The sequence below is a fragment of the Sturnira hondurensis genome, unplaced genomic scaffold (assembly GCF_014824575.4).
Source record: "Sturnira hondurensis isolate 20B ecotype Veracruz unplaced genomic scaffold, ASM1482457v3 Scaffold0013299, whole genome shotgun sequence".
NCBI lineage: Eukaryota > Metazoa > Chordata > Mammalia > Chiroptera > Phyllostomidae > Sturnira > Sturnira hondurensis.
Genome location: NW_028085930.1, coordinates 1,331,467 through 1,355,199, shown reverse-complemented (window position 1 = coordinate 1,355,199; position 23,733 = coordinate 1,331,467). Strand labels below are relative to the sequence as shown.

General features: G+C 41.8%; 2 protein-coding genes across 2 annotated transcripts in view; one reads left to right on the top strand and one right to left on the bottom strand.

Annotated features, from left to right (window-relative positions):
* Positions 1 to 214: 214 nt before the first annotated feature.
* On the top strand, positions 215 to 11,041 carry MRPS22 (mitochondrial ribosomal protein S22). The gene is made up of 8 exons (XM_037061184.1): positions 215 to 418; positions 1,065 to 1,228; positions 2,294 to 2,458; positions 4,312 to 4,455; positions 4,766 to 4,849; positions 6,186 to 6,331; positions 9,496 to 9,604; positions 10,907 to 11,041. Exons 1-8 carry the CDS (start codon positions 247 to 249, stop codon positions 11,000 to 11,002), a joined length of 1,080 nt encoding a protein of 359 aa, XP_036917079.1. The 5' UTR covers positions 215 to 246; the 3' UTR covers positions 11,003 to 11,041.
* A 707-nt stretch (positions 11,042 to 11,748) lies between these two features.
* COPB2 (coat protein complex I subunit beta 2) overlaps positions 11,749 to 23,733 on the bottom strand; it is a 33,804-nt gene continuing 21,819 nt past the window's right edge. Inside the window, exons 11-22 of the mRNA XM_037061183.1 lie at positions 23,483 to 23,571; positions 23,289 to 23,395; positions 22,090 to 22,233; positions 21,334 to 21,464; positions 20,888 to 21,095; positions 16,939 to 17,049; positions 14,889 to 15,103; positions 13,370 to 13,462; positions 13,098 to 13,278; positions 12,842 to 12,910; positions 12,642 to 12,713; positions 11,749 to 12,102 (exon numbers count right to left, since the gene is read on the bottom strand). Coding sequence (XP_036917078.1) covers positions 12,007 to 12,102; positions 12,642 to 12,713; positions 12,842 to 12,910; positions 13,098 to 13,278; positions 13,370 to 13,462; positions 14,889 to 15,103; positions 16,939 to 17,049; positions 20,888 to 21,095; positions 21,334 to 21,464; positions 22,090 to 22,233; positions 23,289 to 23,395; positions 23,483 to 23,571 — 1,516 coding nt within the window. The 3' untranslated portion in view covers positions 11,749 to 12,006. The remainder of the gene's footprint in view (positions 12,103 to 12,641; positions 12,714 to 12,841; positions 12,911 to 13,097; positions 13,279 to 13,369; positions 13,463 to 14,888; positions 15,104 to 16,938; positions 17,050 to 20,887; positions 21,096 to 21,333; positions 21,465 to 22,089; positions 22,234 to 23,288; positions 23,396 to 23,482; positions 23,572 to 23,733) is intronic.

The window sequence follows — 23,733 nt, the reverse complement described above, 5'->3', positions numbered from 1 at the left end:
GAAATATAAATTCGTTATTTACAGCCATGGAAACGAAGAAAAAGCCCAGGAAAAAGAGCACTGGGGACTCTATGCACAGAGAAGGGTTCGGACACTTTTACCTGTGAACAAGCAGTTTACAGAAACAATCTATAAAAGACTTCCGGTTCCCCCCTCCAGACTACATTTCCCAGAATGCCATAGAGAAACCGCGTGAGACGGCGAATTGCTTCCGGTAGCCTCCGGCGCAAGCGGTCCTAGGTAATTATGGCGACTCTCAGAGCGTCTTTGTGGCCGTGGAGCCTCCTGACAGGTTCTCGGGGTGCGAAACGGGTCTATTTTAGGGCCCGAGGTCTGCCCAAGCCCGTCGCCCTGCTGCAGCTCCCTCCCGTGCCCTGCGGGTCGAAAGTGCTTTGCCGTCGGTTCAGTTCCGAGGCTGGTAAGTGACCCGCTCGAGGTCCGCTGAAGTGTTCTGGGAGACCAACCTGCTTCTGGCTGGCGAGACCCACGCGGAGCTCCACCTGCACTCTACCCCGCCCATCCTTTGCCCTCCCGCGGTCACAAGCCTCCCCAGGCCTCCCTGGTCTGTAGCACGTACGCTGAGGAGTACTGTGGTTCATCCACGCTTTAGAATCAGATGAACCTTGGTTGAAACCCCAGCTCTGTCGCGCAGTAGCTGGGTCTTTAAGCAGGCTCCAGTATCCTCATTCATAAAATTGGGACGTCAGTATTTATTGTGGGTGGTGGTTAGCATTCCTGAAATTGTGTGTAAGGTCTGGCATATAGGAGACAACTCTGTAAATGAAAGCAGCTATTATTACTATTATTACATTAATTACTTTTTTCCTGTTACTTCCTCCAGTAGTCTTTGAGTGCCTTTTAGGCAGAAACTGTTTCCTCCTCATTGTGAATATTCAATAAATTTTAAAGGAAGGAATGAACCAATAACTGCATCTTATATTAACAATATGTGTATTAAGGTGGATATTGTAGACACTAAGTCATTTTTATTTTTAGCTTTTATATTTAGAGGCCTGTTGGCTTGTCATTTTTTCCATTTCTTATTGGTAAAATTGTTTTAACAGAATCTGGTAGCCCAGAGATCAAGAAACCTACATTTATGGATGAAGAAGTCCAAAACATACTTATCAAGATGACAGGCTTGGATTTGCAGAAGATTTTTAAGCCAGCTGTACAAGAACTGAAGCCTCCAACCTACAAACTAATGACTCAGGCACAGCTGGAAGAGGTACATGAATGCAGGAGTATTGGTAGAAAATACCTTTCTTTAAAGGGTTAGTAAAGATTTGCAGAGGCCCCTCCGCATGTTAATGGGTCCTGTCCCCCCCAGGCACTAACGAGAGGGGAATCCCAGGCACAGAACTGAGAAAGGAAATAGGAATGGACAGGCAGTGGGTCAGGGAGCAGGCCACAACGAGGCAGACTGGGCATGTGGGTTGGCAGGTCTGGGTGTCGGAGCAGAGCGTCCTCTGCTCTAAGACCAATCTGAGCACCTTTCTTTGTCCCGCCTGCCCCAGCTCCCTTCCTGTAGGGACAGTTGTCCTGAGCTGCTTTGAGGCTGAAACTGGTGAGATTATGAGATCCTTCTGAACAGCATCCTGCTCCTGGCACCAGGCTCCTCCTGGAGTCATAGGTATTGAATGCTTGTAGGAAAGGCTTCAATTTATAAATATGTAAAGCATTACTGCTCGTCTTCTAATTCAAAAGTAATTTATAATCATAGCAAAAATTCAAATACCTGATAGTGTTGTATATCACAGGAAGAGCCCAAGTGCCCTCTCGCCCTCGGAGGTGACCATCGTTAACAGTGTGATGTGGAGCAGTGCAGTCAGTGGTTAGGAATGTGGGCTTTGGAGTTGAGTTGCCTAAGTTCACATCCGTGCACTGCAATGTCCTAGCAGTTTACTTAACATTCGTGTGCCTGTTTTCTCACCCATAAGTAGTTGTGGGCCACATACATTCAGAGTATTTGAACAACATCCAACACACGGCAAGCACCCAATAAATGGAATCCTTTATTCTATTTCAAGCAGCTTTTGTGCCTTGGCTCTGCCTCAGAACATCCCTTTGCTGTTTTGAGAGTGGTTGAGCCTGTAGCTGGTGCTCTCAGCCAGACCACAGAGGCAAAGATCCGGGCCCAGGAGCCCACTCACCGGTTTACTGACTGACTCTTCTCTATGGCTTCTTCTCTTTGTAGTCCGTAGCGGTTTTGATTTCTGTCTGCTTTTGTCAGATGATTTCCGTTGGTCTGTCACTATGTGGCGTTCCTTAATATTTCATTTCATTTCATTAGGCTACAAGACGGGCAGTTGAGGCAGCTAAAGTACGGTTAAAAATGCCACCGGTTTTGGAAGAACGTATACCAATAAATGACGTGTTAGCCGAAGATAAGATTTTGGAAGGAACAGAAACAGCCAAATACGTGTTTACTGACATATCATATAGCCTACCACATCGGGTGAGTATATGTCTAATCGCGAATTGATCTGTATTTGAAATACTACGTGGAGATGGGACCCAGGGACAAGCGTCAACTTCATGTGACCCAGCTATCTCTGAATCTTCCACACCAGAATTTCTGTGTCTGGTTGAGAACATTCTGGAAGATACAGCTTAAGGAAGAAGAGAAATGCGGACGTTACCATCTCCCTACAGATTAGGAACACTGTGCTCCAGGACGACTGCAAAGGAGGAGCGGGGACTGCTGGGACAGAACAGGGGTGTGCGGACAGAAACCCGCCGCCAGACCGCAGGCGGGCAAAAATCTCCAAGGCAGGAGAGGAAGGGGGAGTCTTTCTGTCCGGGTGAGACTCACTTCCTTAGCTGGTGCTTTTTGGAAAGACAGTGTTTCTTTCCTGTACGTACTTGATGATACCAAAGGATTGCCCGAAGGATTTTCATTTTCAGAGTTTGCAGTAAGGAGGGCACACCCCCAGGTCATTTTCAGACAGCACTATTTCCGCTGTAGTTTTCACTATCTCCACTTCCCTTGATTGCCAGTTCGAGAACACTCTGGCACTTATAAAATGTCAGTTTTGTGTTCGAGCCTCTTCAAGTAAAGAGTAAAGCATGTAATTTATAATCCAGTTCAGCCCACAAAATGCAGTAGAATAGTGCATAGTGCCAGGCCTAGGCCTGGAAAAAGGGCCACCCCACAGCAGTCTTCATTGTACACGATTGTGGTTAGGAGACATGGTCTGAGCAGCACCCGTGTCTCTACACGAACCACCCACACGTCTGATATGTGCACATCACAGCGTTTCATTGTGATTGAGATTTGCCCTTTGGGTGCTTGAGCAGATGTTTGCCGTGCTGCGGAGGCTGGTGTGTGGGAGCGCTCTATAACCTGAGGGGGAGAAGGGAACTTGGAATTCAAATTACCAAAATAATTGTGAGGAACAATTATGTTATTTTGACATCTGTTATTTTGTATTTCTGTTTGCAGTACTTGATGAAAGTTTTAATTATCCTCAAAATACGTTCAGAGACTCTTTTCCTCTGAAAAATTGAGCCAGTACCATTAGGTGAATTTCATTAGATATATATCAATTATCTGCTGTGCATAAAAGCTCTGTGTAAGTCACTCTGGGTGTTGCAAAGAATTGTAATCCACAGTTGCTGCCCTTTCCTGGTTTTGTAACAACATTAACAATATCTGAGAGGTGTTAACAATCTTGCACATTGTAAGTTCTCAGCTGAGTAGTGCAGAGAAGTGGTCCACCTGCCTCAGATCTGGCGGTTGGGAGAGTGGAGAGACCAGAGGCGGGTGGACCAGTCAGTCTGACACATGTATGTCTCATGTCAGTATGAGGAGTCACAGAGGAGTGGGTTAATATTCCACGTTTTTGGGTTTGTGCCTTTTATCCCCAGAACTGTAAATGTACGTCATAAAATAGTAAGCTCTGTTTAGATGAGACTTCAGCATGGGGAAATGAAACAATTTGAAAAAGGTTTTATAGCACTTCTTTCTTCTGCAAGGCATTTAGATGAATCTCAAGTCAGCGTTTTTAGATGAACCATTTTATGTATTGAACCCATTTTAGGATCACAGTTGGCACTTAGTAAATACTTTCATTTTAGATTTCCAGTTGTCAGAGGTTGAACTGTGATGAGTGAAGAAAGTATTAAATCTTAGCCAAGTCGTTGAGGTTTAAAATTATCATTGAAATGATGCACATAATTGCATTTTATGTTTTCCAGTTGTACTTTATATTGTTGATTGCAAATTATGCTTATAATGGTGTTTAGTGGGGCACAGGAACTAAAAATAAGTCCTCATAAACTCATCCTTGATTATGTTTTCTATTTCAGGAGCGCTTTATTGTCGTCAGAGAACCAAGTGGCACACTACGCAAAGCCTCCTGGGAAGAACGGGACCGGATGATCCAAATTTATTTCCCAAAAGAAGGTCGGAGAACTTTAACACCAATAATCTTCAAGGAAGAAAATCTGAAGGTAAGGGGACTTGGTTTCACAGCATCAGTGGTCATGGCTTCTTTGTTGAAACAGTTGGCTCTGCTGCTGCTGAGCATTTTGCTTTGGAAAACACAGATAAACATTTCTAATGATAACTCGCCCAGAGTTACTTATCTTATAGCTGGGATTTGGATTCAGATGTAACAGTTAGAAAGCCCGTGTTATTTCTACATACCTCTCAGTGGGCACAGATGTGGCCTGTGTGGATGGGTAGGCCTGTCATGGCACCAGGACAGGAGTTGAACTGTCCCGTTTTCCATCTAATTCCAACTCTGCTGTGTGGGTTTAGACCATGTACAGCCTGGACCGGCATGTTGATGTCCTCAACCTCTGTGTTGCCCAGTTTGAGCCAGATTCTGCTGAATATATCAAAGTGAGTATATTTTCTAGTTTCTAAATTATGGGCTTAAGTATGGGTGTGAGTAAGATTTTTAATCTAGCACAGTGAGTTAAGTTATAAGCTTTGATGCAGGGGGGGAGAAGGGAGATACCTGAACACTTGTCAAGGATGTGATTTTACCAGATAGATACTTTATCCTTCCAACAACCCTCAAGGTAAGGGTGAGAGATTGGAAGAGTTAAGTAGCTTGCTGAGAGTGGCATGGATAGTGAGTGGTAAAGTTAGGGCCCAAACTTGATGACAAAGCCAGTTCTTTTTTTCAATTTTTCATATAGGAACAAAGTTACTAAAATTTACCAAAATGCAGAGGGTGTGTCGTACGATTCAGTTTAGTAAGTAATCATGGAGTGGCTTCTGTGTGTAAGGTAGTATTGTGGATGGTATAGGTGATGATAGGAGCCAGGGTGGGGTGTGCTGTGTCAAAGCTTGCGGTGCAGAAATCACTGGGGAGCGGTGCTACCGAAGTGTGCAGAGAATCTACCACCTGAGGCCTGAGACGTTAGGTGCTGAAAGATGGTTACCACGTGCTCTCAGGAATGGCTTCACAGGGATCTGAAGGCAGTTCTACAATGGCGGGGAGCATTGTGGTGGGCAGAGTTGGGTGAGGAGAGGTGTTTCAGGTGGTGGGAACGGTATGAACAGGCTGGAAACGACAACGTATGCTTGAGAAGCGGCCAGTCATCCGGTGCGCTTGTGCATGCCGTGTCTGCGCGGGGGTGGTTCAGCATTAAACGAGAGGGGTAGATGGGGCCTGTCACAGGTGACCCCAGATGCTAGGCTGAGGCATCTTGACTTCAACCAGCAGGTCTTTGAAAGCCTTTGAACATAGAACTGCCCTCATCTAAGTCTTCGTTTCAGAAGACCAGTCTGGAAGGAGAACTGAAAGGATGTTAGTGAGATGGGAGTAGTTGATGGATGGGGTGGTTGATGAGATAGGGTAAGAGGGAAGGAGTGGAAGGGTATTCTTGATCCCTCCGATAATCAGGAAATAATGGCCCATTGTATTTGGTCTGTATGTATAATTGGTGCTTCATAAATAATGCTTGGTTGCTAAAAAGTAATCGATCTGGCTGTGAATGTTTGGTAAACTCGTTCCGGGCTGCCATTTGCATCTACAGCAGAGGGTTGGTCTAAATCTTACCTACTAATTAATGGCAGTGGAGGCACAGGTATAAGTAGACCTGGTTTGGCTGATACTTTCTTAGGCAGTACTCATGCCAGTAAACGTATATCCAGAATGTGCCCTTTGTACAGTGTATGAAAACTTTATTTTCATGTTTCTGAAAAAAATTGCGTCTTATGTGGACAGATTCATCATCAGACCTACGAAGACATAGATAAACATGGAAAATATGACCTTTTACGTTCAACAAGACATTTTGGTGGAATGGCTTGGTATTTTGTAAATAAGAAAAAGATTGATGGTTTACTGATTGACCAGATTCAGAGAGATTTGTAAGTATGATCTTAATTAGTAAGTAAAAGAAATTCTTATTACATTATAAGTCTGTATTTAAGCTATTTTGTTTTTCCAGTGATAACAGTGTACTGTCCATTGATAAGTAGCTGGCACTCACCGCAGTTTGTTTATGGGTTTGTTCTTCCAGTGTAACCCAGTTTTCTGTTTGTTTTGTTATGCAAATACCGCTAGAATTCTTTGAAAGAGTAAGTGGCTTCGGGTCTGTTCTGTATATCCGGTTGTTATTGACTTATCCCTGCTCGTGGGCATCAGTGAACTTTCCAGACGCTCAAAGGGCATTAAGTAAGAAATGTAAATAAGTTGACAGAGCTTGGAGGTGGGAGGGTGTGCTTGTTTTCCGGCAGGACTATTTCTCAGGCTTTTCAATAAAAGTCATCATTTAACTTACGAAAACACTCTTTTGATTGATATTCCTTGGCTTTTGCAAGATTTGTAAGGTATTTTTGAAAAGGTTACATTTTTAAAGTTGCATGACACAAAGAATGTCTGTTGTTTTAGCACGCAGACTAGCATGCTCACAGCCTTCTAGCTGAAGTAATAGTGTACCGTATAACTTGTGATAGCACTGAAAGTTGTTCTTGAGTGTCTATTGATTGGGTTAGAAAGACCAAAGTGACAAGGAAAAGAAACCAACTAAGAAAATCAGCTTTCCACAGAAAGCCCTTGCTGGTCTCAAAGTTCTGGATTACAAGAAGGAGGTTTAATGAATTTTGCCACCTTCAGACTAAGGTGTTTTGACTCACAGTGTCTGCATGTAATTTGATCCACTCATACAAAGGTAAGGCATTTGTAACTAAATAAAAGGTGCCATAGGCATTTCTAATAAATACAGCCCATATTTGGAAACCATTACTTCTCATAGAAACAGCATTCTTAACAGTAGGTGATGTCCAGCCAGCCCGCTGCAGCCTGTGTAGTGTAATCCAATGCAGAGGGCAAGAGTGTGGTGTCTCTGTCCAGGAAGTAACCAGCTGTGAACTAGGAACAAGAGGCATGTACTGAAGAAGATACAAAATACAAGAAATACTGTTCTTAGAACAATGATACCTCAGTAGGCACCTGGGGACCTCACACAGTTCTCCTAGTTGCCATCAGCTGCCCCATGGCATTTTCCTGAATGTTATTGACAGTCTGAAATCTCTTCCCTTTCAAAGGTGATTTTAGTTTTTGGAGAAGTTGCAGGGTGCCACATCTGGACCTAGTGGGCCTCAGTCACCTGGGTGATTTGATGTTTTGCCAAAAATCTCTGCACGAGATGATGTACGTGCAAGCACATTGTTGTGATGAAGCTGCCAGTCACCAGCTACTCACAGCTGTAGCCTTCTGACTCATGTTCATAGTTTCTGTGGACGAATGTTGAAGCTCAATGCAAAATTTGCTGCACATTTGCTTCTCTTCTGGCTCAGTCCTTTTGAATGTGCTGGCCACACGATGCACATGCTTAGTGAACAGTAATGTGGATTCAGCAAACATTTCAGACTCAAGTCTCACTGTTCGTTTTGAATTGAGAGTCTTTCTGAATGTGTAAATTTTTTTAAAGTTCAGATATGGCTGGGTATGAAGCTGAATTGTTGAGACACAGGCATCGTATTCAGCATGAATGTAACAAACCCATAAACATGATTCTAATATACAAAAACCCAGTTACGCTCTTTATGGGGCCGCCTGGTGAAACTCTAAAGGGATTTATTTTTATAGTTTATTTGCCACGTTTTGTTGCCAGGTTTATTGGACATCGTTATATTATAGCTAGCATAGTAGCGTTATCGTTAACATTTTTGAACTTTTCCGCCCAGAAAGTTTTACTACATGAGCACGCCTGGTTTCTTAGTTCCCCCAAGGGAGGCCTTTAGGGTAGATGGGCCTTGGGGTAAGCCCCAGGGTATTTAAGGCTTGAGGAATTCTTCACCTGCTCCTGTCACCCCACTCTTCAACCCCAGCCCAAGTGATAGGAAGGGAGGGAAGGTCGAAGTGTGCTGGCTGGGGGAGCAGAGTTAGGGTGTCCTCACGGCCCCCTACCCCGGAGCCAGTGCACAGCAGAACCTCGGAAGCACAAGCACACTAGGAGGGCTGTTTCTAAACACTCAGCTCTGAGGTGGCGAATAGAAAGGTGCTGACTACGTGAGAAGATAGTGATTTTTTGCTGAAGGACAAGAAAGATTTTATTTAAGGGTTCTTTTAGTTTTTTAATCATTTTATTAATTACGCTATTACAGTTGTCCCAATTTTTCCTTTTGCCCCCCTCCACCCAGCACCCCACTCCCTCAGGCCCTCCCCACACCATTGTTCATGTCCATGGGTCATGCGTGTATGCTCTTTGGCTGCTCCATTCCCTATACTGTACTGTACATCCCCATGGCTATTCTGTACCTACCTATTTGTACCTCCTAATCCCCTCGCCTCTTCACCCATGTGTATAGCTTTCTAAAAATGTAAGTACAATCCTGAATTGGATTTTTGTTCTGGCTTCATCACAGCTGTGTGACACTGACGTTAGACTGAAGTGGGACATGGCTTTCCTCCATCTGACGTGCATCGTTTCAGATTTGCCTCACTAGGATGTTTTTTTTCTTTTTTAACTAATGGGTTCCTATAAATATACAGGTAGTCTGGGTGTCTCTCCTTGGACTCCTGGTAGGCCTCTTGTAAGAGGTCTTTATCCACTAGCTCAGTCTCAGTGAAAATGCTGTCGGTAGGAGACGACACTGCTAACGTGTAAAGGCAGTGACTTTGAGCGTCCCTGTGACCACCAGCCTCTGGCTCACGCGGGATGAAGGTATATTCCTGCCCTGAGTTGGAGGATATTATCTGCTTGTGAAGTGGGCTGGCCTAGGAACCATCTGCCATTAACAGTGTTTCCGTGAGAAACGATGCTGCTTCCAAAAATAACTTGGCCGTCTTTAGAATATATTCGCTTCATGGGTTGGGCACCGCCTGTTGAGACTCCTGCCCTACTTAATGCGGAGTTGGGATGAAGCCTAAATTAATTTCCCTGAAAATGCTTTTAAAAATGTAAAACTGAAGGCTTAAAATTTTTTTTTCTGGCCCAAGGACGCTTGAAATGTAATGTAGCTTTGAGTTGGCACACCCTTTTGTAGGACTTAGCAAATGGGGAACACAGTCAACCCTCTCACTCTAGAGCTGATGACGCCGCCGGCCTGGTGCAGCTGTATCACATCCTCCACCCAGATGGCCAGTCCGCTCAGGAAGCCAAGGAGCAGGCTGCTGAGGGATTACATTTAATTAAGGTGAGGTGACTGTTTCTACATCGGCTCTTGCATGATAATTAATTTAGGAAGAATTCTGAAGTAGGTTATGTTTAATGGGGACTCAGTAGATTTGTGGTCTTAAACAGTGGTTAAAGCCCCAAATATCATCAGCCTGGACACTAGAAACAGTGGGTGGCGGGGGAGAAGCCACAGGTGGTGTCTGAGAAGTTCGGATAGTGAGGCAGCTGCCCCGAGTTCCCTGGAGCACTGTCATCCGGTCGGGTCAGCAGCAGAGCGCAGTGGAGGACACAGGGGCACAGATCCCAGTGCCGCTCCGTCCTTCCATGTGGTCACATTCTTGTTCGGTGTCCAGAGGGGAGGTAGCAGGCTCACATGTTACCAAGTCTTAGTTGAATTATTGTTTTGAACTACAGACCCCTCAAACCATGAGTTTGTACATATTCCTCTGTAAATGTTGGTTTTTTTTTCAGGAAGTTGATAAAAAATTTTTTCAGAATTGGTATTTCTTTTCAGGAAGGGAAGGGGAAATCATTGTATTATTTCCATCTCTTCTAATATTCAGAATTGACATGGTTTTGTGTATCTGGCTTCTATCCCAGTATTAACGTTGTGCATTTGCAAAGCAGTCACAAAGTTTATTAAGAATTAAATGGCCAGTGATGAAAACTCTAGGACAGGGGTGCAAACTCATTTTCACTGGGGGTCACATCAGCCTTGCGGTTGCCTTGTGAAGGCCCAGTGTGATTTTTAGGGCTGTATAAATGTAACTGCTCCTTAACCAGGAGCACGGAGCTCAGCGCTGCTGCCGGGCAGAAACAGGTGCAGGGCTGGATCTGGCCCGTGGGCCTCGTGTTTGCCACCTGTGCTCCAGGAGGAGCGAGAAACTACTACGGTAACACTGATTTTGTCACAAGCCAGAAAAAGCAGAATGCTTTTGGAAAAAACATTTCAAGTGAAAAGTTATAGTTTGCTGAGTCTAATCTTCCAGATTTCTCTTAAACGTAGTAGCGCTCATTTTGATTTGGCAAGAGGTGCTAGATGATCAGTTTTTTCTTAGTTTGCTTCCTGAAAGATGGCAGCCATCTTAGGATACTTGTGGTGTTTAGGAAGAATTAGTACTTGTTTGAATTGTGTGGGATACTGTTTTTCTGTTGCTGTTGTATGCTTTTTTGCTTTATAACCAGAAAGAACTGTGAAACTTAGAAAGCCTTTAATCTGGTACTCTGCTACTACAGACATGGTAATGATGTCCAAAAACTAACAATTTTATAAATGGTGTATGTTCAATTGCTTTAAAACGTTTTCTTTTAATTTAAACAGGTTTTTGCAAAAACAGAGGCACAGAAGGGAGCGTATATAGAATTGACACTGCAAGCTTATCAAGAAGCATCCATTAGCCATTCTGCAGCTTCCTGAAAATATTTTTCAAATAAATTTCATTTTGCTAAATACTAACTAGCTTTCTGTTGATGATTGAGTTCAGTGTTTAAATTGTCAAAATTAAAAGGTACTGATTTGGAATTCCCTGTGAATTTCTTTTGTGTTTTAAGTTCCAAATAGTGCCTCTAGCAGAAGTACAAAGAAAACTTATGCCACTCACTTTCCCAGGCTACAAGTGTGTGTTTGAGTGCCTGGATATTAATTTCTCTAATCATAGCAAGTAAGTGTAGCGTTAGGGAAAAAAGTACCATGGGGTTTCAGAGCCAGATTCCAATCAGGACAGGACAGAAGAGGCCCAAGGCACACAAGACTAAGGAAAATAATGCAACGAGGTTAAGAAAAAAGGTTTAAGAAAATTATACCATAAGAAGTATAGTACAGCTAAGAAAAAATGTGGTTGAGGATTTAGTGATGCAAAGAAAAGAGAATGTGGATGATCTGTACAGTGAGGTGTAGTTTTGGCCCACCACTGTAAAACTAGACGTTTATTTTCATTATTTAGAAAGGAAACTTTGAGCCCTGGCTGGTATAGCTCAGTGGATTGAGCGCGGGCCTGCGAACCACATGATCGCAGTTCGATTCCCAGCCAGGGCACATGCCTGGGTTGCAGGCCAGTTCCCGGTAGGGGACACACAAGAGGCAACCATACATTGATACTTCTCTCCTTCTCTCCTTCCCTTCCTCTCTAAAGATAAATAAATAAAATCTTTTAAAAAAAAGGGAAACTTTGAAGTGTCTTTAATAATTCAAAAGATTTTATATGGTCTAATGACAGTTTTTTTTCTTTAAAAAGCCCATGTCTATTTTAGTCAACAAGGAAACAACACACTAACTTAGATACTACACATAAACTCCTAAAACAAGGAGGGAGTTTGTCAAAGTCTAAGGGGTTTCTTTTCGGCGGCCCAGCACCGTGGTCAGGGTGACGATTAATACCATAGTGATGATCCTTTCAGTCGGGTAATGGGAAACATTACTATTCAGTCATCCAGAATCTCTTCATCCAGGTTGATATCTGTTGTATCAATATCGTCTAATTCCAAAGTATCCAAATCTACTTCCAGTTCAAGTAAACTCTGCAGAGAAGAGGAAGAAGACAGTGAGTTATGGTACTATGTTAAAGAAAAGTTCTGATTCATGATCCAAGGAGAACTGAAATGATACACACCTTGGAGCTAATGGCAGACTCAGTTCCAGGCCACCACAATAAAGATTTGTTTTTAAGCAACTCACATCAGTTTTGTTTCCCAGTGCATATACAAGTTATGTTTATACTGTACTGTAGTCCATTGAGGACATAGCATTATGTCTAAAAATGCACATACCTTAATTTAAAAAGTCTTTACTACTAAGTAATGCTAACCAGCATTTGAGCCTTCAACAAGGTGCAATCTTTTGGCCGGGGTAGGGGGTTTACCTTCAATCTGTAAAAAGTAACTGAAGTGCAATAAATAGGTATGCCTGTAGTCAATCGAAAAGGGTCTCTTCCCCTTTCCAAGCCCTGCTCTGAGATGGATCACACACTTAAAATGCAGAGGCCTGCACACCTCATAGATGTTCAGGGGAGGGAGGGTGAGAGTGGGGTTCGAGGGGAAGTTGGGGGTGGTGGCCATACCTTTTCTTCTTTGTCGGCTGAGTGGGATGCTATGATAACGGGATTAGGAGAAGCAGGTTTCTCATCAAGTTCCTGAAAGCCCAAGTGGAGATATATTTAGAGTCCCCCCCTCCAAGGGAAAATTGATCAGGATTAGGAAGTGGGAGATAGTAGTTCCTCAACAAAGCTCAACCAGATTATCTCATTAGCATTCCACTGACCTGCTGAGCTGCAGGTCTTGAGGGCTGAAAGCTTTTTGCCTCTTCCATGACATTTCTTTCTTCATTTGGCTAGCAGAAAACAAAGCAATAATAAAATGATGTATTTTGAAGTTGTAATTCATCTATGAAGTAGGTTTAAACCCTAGGTATTAGCTTTTATTCCAAAATAAAAGTAATGTATGTAATATTGTTCAAAGTCTTGAGTTGTGAATGCACATTCACCCTGTAGTCACACCAAAGGAGGCCTGCCACTCACCGTGACAAGTGGGTATTGTTTAGCTGGCCACAGACTGGCCTGTGTTTCCTTCACCCATTCTTCTGCAACAAAGGCTTCTTTTAATCCAGGGAAAAGGTTTTCATACTCTGTTGGATCAGCAAGGGACTCCGCTGCTTTCTGATTGACTTTTGACAGACTCTCTCTCCAGAGTTTCACCACCCTAATATAGATATCATGGAACCAGAGGGAGACCAAATGCATGTGCTGTTTTTATTTGAAACATTTCTTCCTAAAATTAGGAAAGCCTGTACCTTGAAACCTGACTGGGTAAGTAAGTCCGGGCCAGGAAGGCAGCTTCTGGCAGTCGTCCAGTTCTAATTAAGAGCTCCAGGCAAGCATCGAGCCTATTAAAAAGGAGAGGCAGTGTTTTCAAGAGTAAACACTGTGCTTAAGCACTGGCATTTAACGCATTAAGAGAACGTAGATTTAGTGTTGTTAAGTCTGCATCCCCTCCCCAACCCCCACACATGCACCTCCTTTCTGTCACTGAGCCATTAACTTGTCACCACCAGTGTGTCCCACAATAGTGGACTCCAGGTGTCATGAAGGGTGAGAAAGCTTTTGTGACCATTTTCAAACTCTGTAACTTTTACCAACTCCTAAGAAGAATTGAAAGGGGCTTTCCAAGGCAAGTGAAGGCAGCTGGGATAAGCACCTGTTACAGACTTTGGGAGATACAGGAACAAAACCAGGTTTGCGAGTACGAATCAAAATGGGCAGTGTCTCCAACGTGGGCTGTGTCAGACGATGCAGTGCTGTCCAGTAGGAAAATAACCCAAGGGCCTTTTTTTTTCTTAATTTCATTTTTTTTAGTTGGATAAGTGTGTTTTAGATTTCAGAATTCTTTGGATTTTAGAAAGGTAATATAGTACATATACTATACACTACCTACTATCAGTATCAAATAAAAATGAAACATTAATATTCTCTGGTAACATAAAAACTAAATGATATAAAAACATACTGAGTGGCATAAAGGTAACAAGTATTTCAGAGTTCAGGTTAGGTCTTGCCATCAAATAAGTTACAAAAAACTTCAGAATATTTTTAGATTTTTGAATTGTAACAAGAGTGGATCTAGTCTTAATAGGTATACAAATTTAAAAATATATTGTCCACAGTAAATATGTATTATACATAAATATCAAATATGAATACATACACTAGGGTGCACATTCAAAATCTGTATGATAATTAATGGAATTTAAAAAGCATGTAGGACAACATTAGTGATTACTTCTGCGTTTTATTTCATAGCACGCTCACTACTATTGAAATGATTTGGTTTGCACTAACTGCCAGACTTAGAAATAGGACATTTGTATGCTTCACAGTTGGACTCAAATCTGAGAGTAACCGGCATCTTCATCTCCCTTTATTCTTGCCATGAAAAGAGCAGAATTACCTGATTTGGGTAAAACCGCCAACCATTCAGGCCCCACCTGGAGCAGCACAAAAACCTCCTGCCATCGTGAAATGTTCCAGCCAGTAAGTGGCAGGGCTGTTGAGAAACTTCTCTCAGTTAAGCCTCCCTGAATAGCTCATTTTCCTCAAACATTTAGACAATTATGCTAAGAGTATCCTTAGCTGACGGGGCACTGTCTTGACTCCTGCCTCCCCCCCCACCCCACTAGCTACACCATTTGGCCAGGCACCAGATCTCTGTAGGGTTTATTCTTCACAATCCTCTCCAAAAATCACCCTCAAAGTGAATGCCAAGAGTGCTTTTAATTACTATGCCCGCCTCTCACAGCTTGGGTTAATACTTACTTGCCCTGTAAGAAGTAGCTCATGAATGCCACATTATTCTTGCCATCTCTCTCTGCACCCTCTGCTAGCTTGTTCACCATAGTAGCATTTCCAGAAGCAGTGGCCAACAGCAACAGACCCCCATAATCCTGTGCATGGTGCAGGCACTCCTGGGCTAGGCCAAACTGACACTTACTAATGGCAAGCTCAGCCAGTTGTTTCCACTTCTGTTCCGACTGTAAGAAAGTTTCCAAGTCAAAATATCTTTGGAAATAAACATCTGAATTTCCAACATCAACATTATTCTATTATCCTGAGCAATACTGTGCTGACAGTGGGAGGTTATATACACACACACACATAACACACACACACACACACGTATCTAGGATCTGGCAGAAGTAAGGCCTGCTTGAGTGGTTGGTAGGGTAATAAATGAGTATAATACTTTATAGTTTTAATTCGAACACTTCACCTAAAATGTCATATGGTGTGCTTGAGTGTATATTGTTATGTTACAGAATTACATGCTTACGATTTTGTAATAAAATATTTTGTAATAAAAAAGGGTAAGCCTTGGCTGTTGTGGCTCAGTGGATTGAATGCCAGCCTGTGAATCAAAGGGTTGCCAATTCGATTCCCAGCCAGGGCACGTAAGTTGGGTTGCCGGCCAGGTCCCCAGTAGGGGGCACACGATTGCAACCACACACTGATGTTTCTCTCCATCTCTTTCTCCTCCCCTTCCCCTCTAAGAAGAAATAAAATCTTTTAAAAAAATACATAAAAATTTAAAAGGGGCATTATTTGCCCTGGCTTTTGTAGCTCAGTGGATTGAGTGCAGGCCTGCGAACCAAACAACTGAAGTTCGATTCCCAGTCAGGGCACATGCCTGGGTTGCAGGCCAGTTCCCAGCAGGGGATGCACGAGAGGCAACCATACATTGATATTTCTCTCCCTCTCTCCTTCCCTTCCCCTCTAAAGATAAATAAAATCCTAAAAAATAATAAAATAAAATAAAATAAAAGGGGCATTATTTGTGCCAGACCCTGTATATTCAGCTGTGCTTGTTAACTTGGCTCTATCAGTCAAAATAAAATGGAATGACAAAATGTATAATGAAGAAATGGAAGTTATTCACATATTCAAAATTAATTCAACTTTAATGATACATGAATAATCATCAACCCATTTTATTTTTATTTTGTAATTAGTCAAAAAATTGTAACAGTTTTAAGGTAATTAGATTCTGTCATTTTAATGAGTGATTTAATACCATTTTTTGAAAGATTAGAAAATTGTTTCTTGTGTCCTGAAATATTTCATAATTAGTATTTGTCACTTGTGGCTTTTCAGAATTCAAAATGCAGCACGTTTGGGTGAGCTTAACATAGCTAAGAGTTAGTTTGCACGTCTGAAAATAATTTACCAGTACATGCTAGACTTAAACCACACTGGGATCCCTCAATATACAAAGACCCATAAAAGTTTCCCTAAACTATCTAAATGTCAGAAGCCTTCTTTAAAACCAATCTTTCTCAATAGTTTTGGATATTGGCAAATTATTGCTACATCTGCACTCTCTTTTTTAAAACAGTCCCCAGGCTAGTTTAGCTACTATCTCACATCATTCCTTCTCTTCCAAAACAGATCTCCCATAACAGGGGTGTCAGACTCACTTTCACTGGAGGTCACACCAGCCTCGATTGCCTTCAAAGGGCCGAAATAATTTTAGGACTACACAAAGGTAACTACTCCTTAACTTCAAGGAGCTGAAATTACATTTGGCCCTTTGAAGGCAACTGTGAGGCTGATGTGGCCCCCAGTGAAAATGAGTTTGACACCCCTGTTCTATAAGATTTGAAAACACTCTTTCTTAAATTAGAATGCTAATACCTCCAATATAATCCACGTAATTTATGCAAACATTAACATCATGCATATTTTGACAAGACCAAAGCAAAGAAATAACCTCATTAAATGAGTCTAATTTACATTTCAGGAAACTTTAATAACAATTTATACTAAACACAACGAAGCACAGGTTGACCTTTTTTCAGTTACTAGCACATACCTCTGCCTCCACAGCTAAGAGGTATGCAGTTTCAAGTTCTCCAAGCTGAAGAGCAAGTTCAAAGCGATGCTCAGGATCTGTGGATACTGTAAGAGCTTGCTGCTTGAAGCCCTAAACAAATTTTAAAAAGTGTGTGTGTATTTACGTATACAAAAGTGTGTGTGTAGTCTGTATATAAACAGTGCCTACACAAGCACTCAGCAAATCACCCATTTTCCGTTCAAACTAATGGATACCCTGACACAGAAACCCCATTACTTGAATCAAACAAAAGTAACATAACAAAATACTCATGAGAAGATAGAGAAAAATTAAGGAGTCATTAAATTAACTGATAAGACCCCAGCAGAGAAACTTCAGTCACACAATGCCTACTGTTCTCTAAGCAGTGGAAGCTGACCAGTGAGAGATACACTCAAGTAAAACAACAACTAGTAAGATCAGAAATGTAAAAAATAAAACTGTGAAAAAGAAAAGGATTTTAGAAGGTTGACTGAACGAGAGTCATTTCAAAAAGAAAGCTGTTGGTAATTTACTCACTACGCAGGGTCTTAGATCATCTAGTCTAGTGCCTCCCAGAAAAGGACGTCAAATGTAAAATGCTCCACTTCTCTGTCATCTGTAGGCCACTCAGCAAACATCTGCTTTCAGGCCCTAACACTGACTAGGTGTCATTACCTGTGCCGAGTGCTGGTCTCATGTTCTGTTTATTCATCAGCAAATATTCCTTCCCATGCTCCACTCATCAGGAACAGGTGTTTAAAAAAAAACTACTATAATTTCTAAACTAGCTTCTCTCCCAAGACAAACAGTACTAGTGATGTCTACCCTATGGGCAAGGTCTTCGACTCTAGGGAAGTGGTGTGTTAGGCAAAAAGCTCAGATTTCACCAGTTACGGGTTGGTCAGAATGGAGATGCTGGACAGCTGTCCCAGTTGTTCACAGGATCTTCAGGATGACTGTACCATCCTGTTTAAAACATTTAATGTCCCAAACTACACAAGCTGTCCCTTCCTCATTGCCCATGAGTCCAATGTTATTAAGGCATCTGTCTAACCTGCATACTCCTTTTCCTCCCCAGCACTGAGGCAGACAAAATAAAATCTCAGAGTGGGGGATAAAGATCTATGGAACTAGACAAAGGCAAGGACAGAGCAGCTGAAATCAGGGGGACAAAACACAGTGGCACCTCGGGACTCGTCATTAATTCATTCCAGGACTCTGAACTACTGCCCAAACCGACAAGTACCAAAACTGACTCCTACAAATTCTGGCAAGTGTGATGAGTCCTGAACAGGTGCCCAGTGCCCAAACATTTTTTTCTCTCATCAAAATGCAACGAGTATAGGGTCTGACAAGTTCTGAGGCCGACGAGTACCGAGGCATGGACTGTACAGTTTTGTTTTCCTCTATATCCCCCATGGAAGGACACTAAAGGGATTCTTCTTTAAAGGCACAAACTTTCAACAACACAAAAAGACAGAGGACACATTAGTAGCAAAATGAAATCTGGTGGCAGGGTACAGAAATCAGTTAAAAGAGAGAATCAATCCTACACCAGGAGTGAAGACGGCACAGAAACACCTGATTCACACCTCAGAAGCCCCAAAGGTGACTCCTGAAGGACAGTGTGAACACAAACACAACTGCCTGAGAGTCTACATGAGCAGATAACACAGGTCCCCACTCCTCTCCTTCACACCCCTGGACACACACACAAAACACAGGCTTATTCTTTGGAGACAGTCTCAGGTCTGAGGGACACCCTGTACACTTTGAGGAAAGAGTCCTGAGTATCAAAAGGAAAATAGGAGATTATGAAAATGGGTGTTGGGACTACATGAAATACTAAATTCTGAGACACTAAGCTGTCGTCTACTTAGCCCCTGGAATAGGGGAGCTTCTCTGTAAACTAACCAGGCCGAGGGGTGTAATGTAAAAATACTGAAATGTCAATGAGGGCTGTATGTCAGCTAGAACAGTGCCTGGCACAATGTTAAGTGCTCATTAAATTCATTAAATAAATAAACAAAGAGTTATTGATCAAACTCATTAGACGAAGATCCTGACATTGAGGTTCCCCCATCACATGGCCCAACAACATTACAAATTGTAAGTCCATACCCAACAAGGTACAAACTCAGCCCTTCTGATCTGCTTCTCAGATCTCCACTCTTCAGTGAGAGCCCAAGGGTCATCAGACACCTGAGGAGAATCTCTAACAGGAAAAATGCAGATCAAAATGAACCAACAGCAGGAGCTGGACCCTACCATGTAGGGGGAAAACTCCAAAACAACAGAAACCTATCACTCGCATCTTCAGAGAAAGAAGACAAACTTTACCCATAAACAAGATTTTAACAATCCAAGAATAACTAGGTGAGAAAACAAGTTCAGGATGTCCAACATTTGAATAACAATTGCAAAGGGAGACTACAGAAAACAAAGGAAAGCATCAGAGAAATGATGTTTAAAACTCAAAAGGACTCGAGTTTCCAATAAAAAGAGTTTATCTGACACCCAGCAGAATGAATTATAACTGGCACTTTTTTCGGCCCACCATCAAGATATCACAGAACAACAGGGATCCAAAAAAGCTTCCAAAAAGAAAAAACAGATCAGGTACCAGGAAGTGGAATAGAAATGGCTTTGGACTTCAGTAATAACTAGAAGCTAGATGGCAACAGAACAAAGTCTTTAGAATCCAGAGAGAAAATTACCTCCAACCTGGAAGCCTATATCCAGTTAAATGGCCAATTGTGTTTCAGGGTACGTCAATGGCACTTGCAGGTAGTGAAGGTCACAAAAAAAAATTATTCACTTTAGTAAGTCCTTTCTCAGAAAACTACACATGGATATGCTACAGCAGAATTAGGAAGTAAACCAGGAAAGAAGACAGGGAATACAGGAAAGGACAGATCCAATTCGAGAGAGAGGCCCAGGTGAGGCCCAACATGGTGCTGCGGGGAGGCTGATTATCCATGATGAGAGCAGAAAAACCAGTTCAGACTGAAGCAGACCAAACATACTGGAAGGAGAGTCTAAGGAAATCTGAAGAACCAGCAGAATAGGGAGACTAACCATAAGTACACGTAAAAAAGTAAGCAAAGTATAAAAAGAGAGACAATTATCAATTTCAGGGAAAACAAACTGCAGGAAAGGAAAGCTACACTATACCAGGGGGCTGACCAGCTGTGCACAGTGTTTACAGGGCCACAATACGGTAAGCATCGGACACCGATCTAAGCAGAAACATGACGCAACTACATGGGGAGGATAAGGAACAGGAAAAGGGCAATGGCCTGTGCATGACGGGGGGGGGGGGGGGGGGGGGGGGGNGTGCATGACGGGGCGGGGGGGGGGGTGCCAAAAGTAAATCCTCACCTTCTACCGCCTGGGAAATCCCTAAAGCTGGGAAACATCAATATAAGCATGTTATTCAGAATCTGGAACTAAATACAAGGAGAGTCAGCTAGAAGAATTAAAAGTGATGACCTCTTAGAGAGCAGGAATGAGGGAAGGCGGGGCTATTTTTTTCTTAAGACTTGTAAAACTAGGCATGTATAATTTTGACTTAAAACCACCACATTAAGAAAAAGGTGTATCACTCTTGGTAAATTTTGTGTGTATTTTGCCATAAAAAAATAAAGCCAGCTAGAAGAGAAAGTTGCATTACAGAAATGAAAATATTAATAGAATGGAAAAAAGTCTACAGGAAGGGAAGACTGGTAATCACCCCGACATTTACATGGGGTGCCATGTACACCGAGAAGGGACAAGGAAGAGTATAACAAGTGACTTAAACTTATAGAAAAACTCCATTGCTGTAAGGAAACCAGTGGCAAGTAAGAAACAGTCTTTCAAATTCATAGTAACATCCTTTTGAATTGCTGGTTTAAAGAAACACAATAAAATAAACTAAACAAAAAACCCCACAAAGCCTCCTTACCTGCTTTTCCAAAAAGTGTGCAACTCTGGTCCTCTGCTCTTTTGGAATAGTGGGAAGGACCTTGTCAGCCATGCTGAAGTCCCGCCGCATGACAGCCGTCTGGTATTCCAGCACTGAAACCAGCAGGGAGTAGCTGACGATGTTCAGTTCTTTATCCCCTAGATAAAGCCTGTTGTCTTTGGGAATATAGCCCAGGAGATACATCGTTCTGTGCAAGAAACAGTCACCAATTCAAAAGCACTAATCAGTACACACACCCCACAGACTCTGCCTCCTGCTCAAAATCTTGTCATTAGATTGATATGATTTGGATTAGCAACTGCCAACCTACTAAAACTGCAACAATGAAAAATCAAGCCTATCATTCCTACAAGTCAGCAATAGGTTTTGTTTAAAAGTATACTTTTAAATTTATAGTGCTTAAGACAAAAACAAAATGACACTACCTGTCCAAGTGGGCAATGGTGACAATTTCTCCTCCAACATAGTAATTTAATCTGTTCACAGAACTTGTGTAAATGAAGCAGTCGCCTACCCACAACCCTGTTTTCACAATTTCCTGAATCTCACCAAGAACCTACAAGAAGAGAAGAAAGTTTATTATTACCTTATTCAGCATTAGAAATCCTTTCAGTAACAAAAAATGATTATAATTAAGGGTGATAAGGCAGAGTAAGGGACACAAAGCAAAATCCTGTTTCAAGAAAGAAAATCTATTCTGGGAATTTCTCTCTTCTTCCTTCCTTTAAGAACAGAATCCTGCATGGCTATTTGTAATGGAAAATCTCACTGTTGTGCCAAAGCTGTAATCGAAACTCTAACACACACGAAATTGGCTACCGGGCATTTCATACCATCTTCCAAGACATCTCCGCGTGGATGATTTAGCTTTACCATTTGAAAGCTCATTTAAATCACTCTGCCAAACTGTCTTAAGACCAAAACAACTTCTAATTTCCTTAACAAAAGACACCAAAGTTAATCTAAGGATTTCCTAAAATCAAAACACAAATTTCTTTTAAACATAAATACTTTCAGACCCTGATCTCTGAACCAAGATTTTAATTTTCAAATTTTACTGTAACTCTTTAAATGCTTTAGTTTTCCCAAACCTAATTTATACCAAAATGTTAAAATGAGTGATGTTTTGTAAGAACTCAGATCACTTAGAAACAAAGCTCAAGTTGTGCTGACGTCACCACCTCAAATGCGTCTTCAATGCCATCTTCAGTGACCCCCTCGTGTGTTTCCTGCGCAGCCAAGACTTTTTCTGACAGATACTTAAGGATGAAAAATGACTCCTCAGTGGCAATACAGACTAGTTCTCCAGAGTCGGACCAGAAAATCTGTAACATGACAAACAAAACACAAACTGTTTTGGATTTCTGAGTGGATACGATAAATTGCACACACTTTGTTCCTCCTAGATTTATCTTACATTAAGTGAACATATCCGTGTACTTGGGAAGGTGGACAGAGCGGTGCTGTTCTATTTAGCCTAGAAATGGGAAGGTTAAGGGAGACGGGAAAGGGAGCTGCCATGTTCAGCAGGTGGGCTGTCATCTACCGGAGGAGAGGCCCGTTCAGTACTGTCCTAGAAAGGCATTAATTCAATTCCCCCTGAACTTTTTTAGACACTGTTGTCATATCCACTTTCCACAATGAAATTATATCACAGGTACTACTGTATATATGTTTATTCATATATGATGCATATACATATAGTAAATATATTAAATGATATGCATATATATGAAGACGTATATACATGTGTATATATATGTGTGTGTATATGTATACGCACACACACACACAAAGAGAGAAAAAGAGTTAAGTTTTTTCACCCGACACAAGCCAATTTTTGTGCCCTTTGCCCACTGAGAGTAGGTGCTACAGAAGACAGAAGCAGGACCCTAAGGACATGGATTTGTCTCCACAGGTAATTCCCTGACAATGAAAGCTGTCACAGAGGCAGAGGCAATTCAAAAGGTAGAAAAATTTTGTCGCTGGAGACTGTTACCTAAAGTTTAAACAGCCAGTCAGGTGAAGTATGAAAATACTCCCTGAAATGAGTGGGAACTTTAATGGCCTTTCTAAGTAAGTGAAGGACTTCAAGACTTCTTGTCTTCAAAGCATGCTTTTTTTTTTAAACTCAGTCAGAAGCCATTTAAAATATGAAAAGCACTTGGCACTTGTATAACTTCCAATATTTTTCAAAATATCCAGCACTGATTACCTTATTTTAATATCACAATTCTGAGTGTCTAAGCAATCTTTAAGTAAATGGTGCCATGCCCAACACAACAGAACAAAGACAGTCGGATAGAAGAACATCTCTGGTCTCAGGAACCCAGAGCTCATCACAAAGACACACAGTCCAAGAACAATGGTGGGAACTCACATGTTTGGGCTGGATTTCAATTCTGCGTATAAGCTCTGTATTGTCCCAGTCATAGAAAGCTAAGCCATTTACAGATCTGACACCCAATAAGAAGCCTCCATAGATACCTAAAAAGAACAAAAAAGTTGTTGTGCAGATGTTTTTCAAGCTATTACAAAGCTTCTAAAAATTCATAGTGTATAAATAACACTCACTTTCAGCTCCAAAATCTGGTTTAAATGATTTTTTTTCCTTAAAGTTCTTAAATATCTTTACAACACTGTTGCTCTCTCGTATTGCATATCTGGGGGGGGAGGAAAATGGAAGGCAAACATAGCATATTATATACTAAGCCGTAATTCCACCAAATATTACACGTTTCTTCAAATATATTTAAGTAGTGAACTATGCAAAAATATAAAATATTTAAAGATTCACTAGTATAATTTTTTCCTAAGAGTTGAGT

Excerpts from the sequence above, each read along its gene's own strand:
- MRPS22 (XM_037061184.1), top strand. The coding sequence starts at position 247 with ATGGCGACTCTCAGAGCGTCTTTGTGGCCGTGGAGCCTCCTGACAGGT. Across the intron at positions 4,850-6,185 it reads ATTCTGCTGAATATATCAAA|ATTCATCATCAGACCTACGA; the intron begins GTGAGTATATTT and ends TTATGTGGACAG. Across the intron at positions 6,332-9,495 it reads GACCAGATTCAGAGAGATTT|AGCTGATGACGCCGCCGGCC; the intron begins GTAAGTATGATC and ends CTCTCACTCTAG.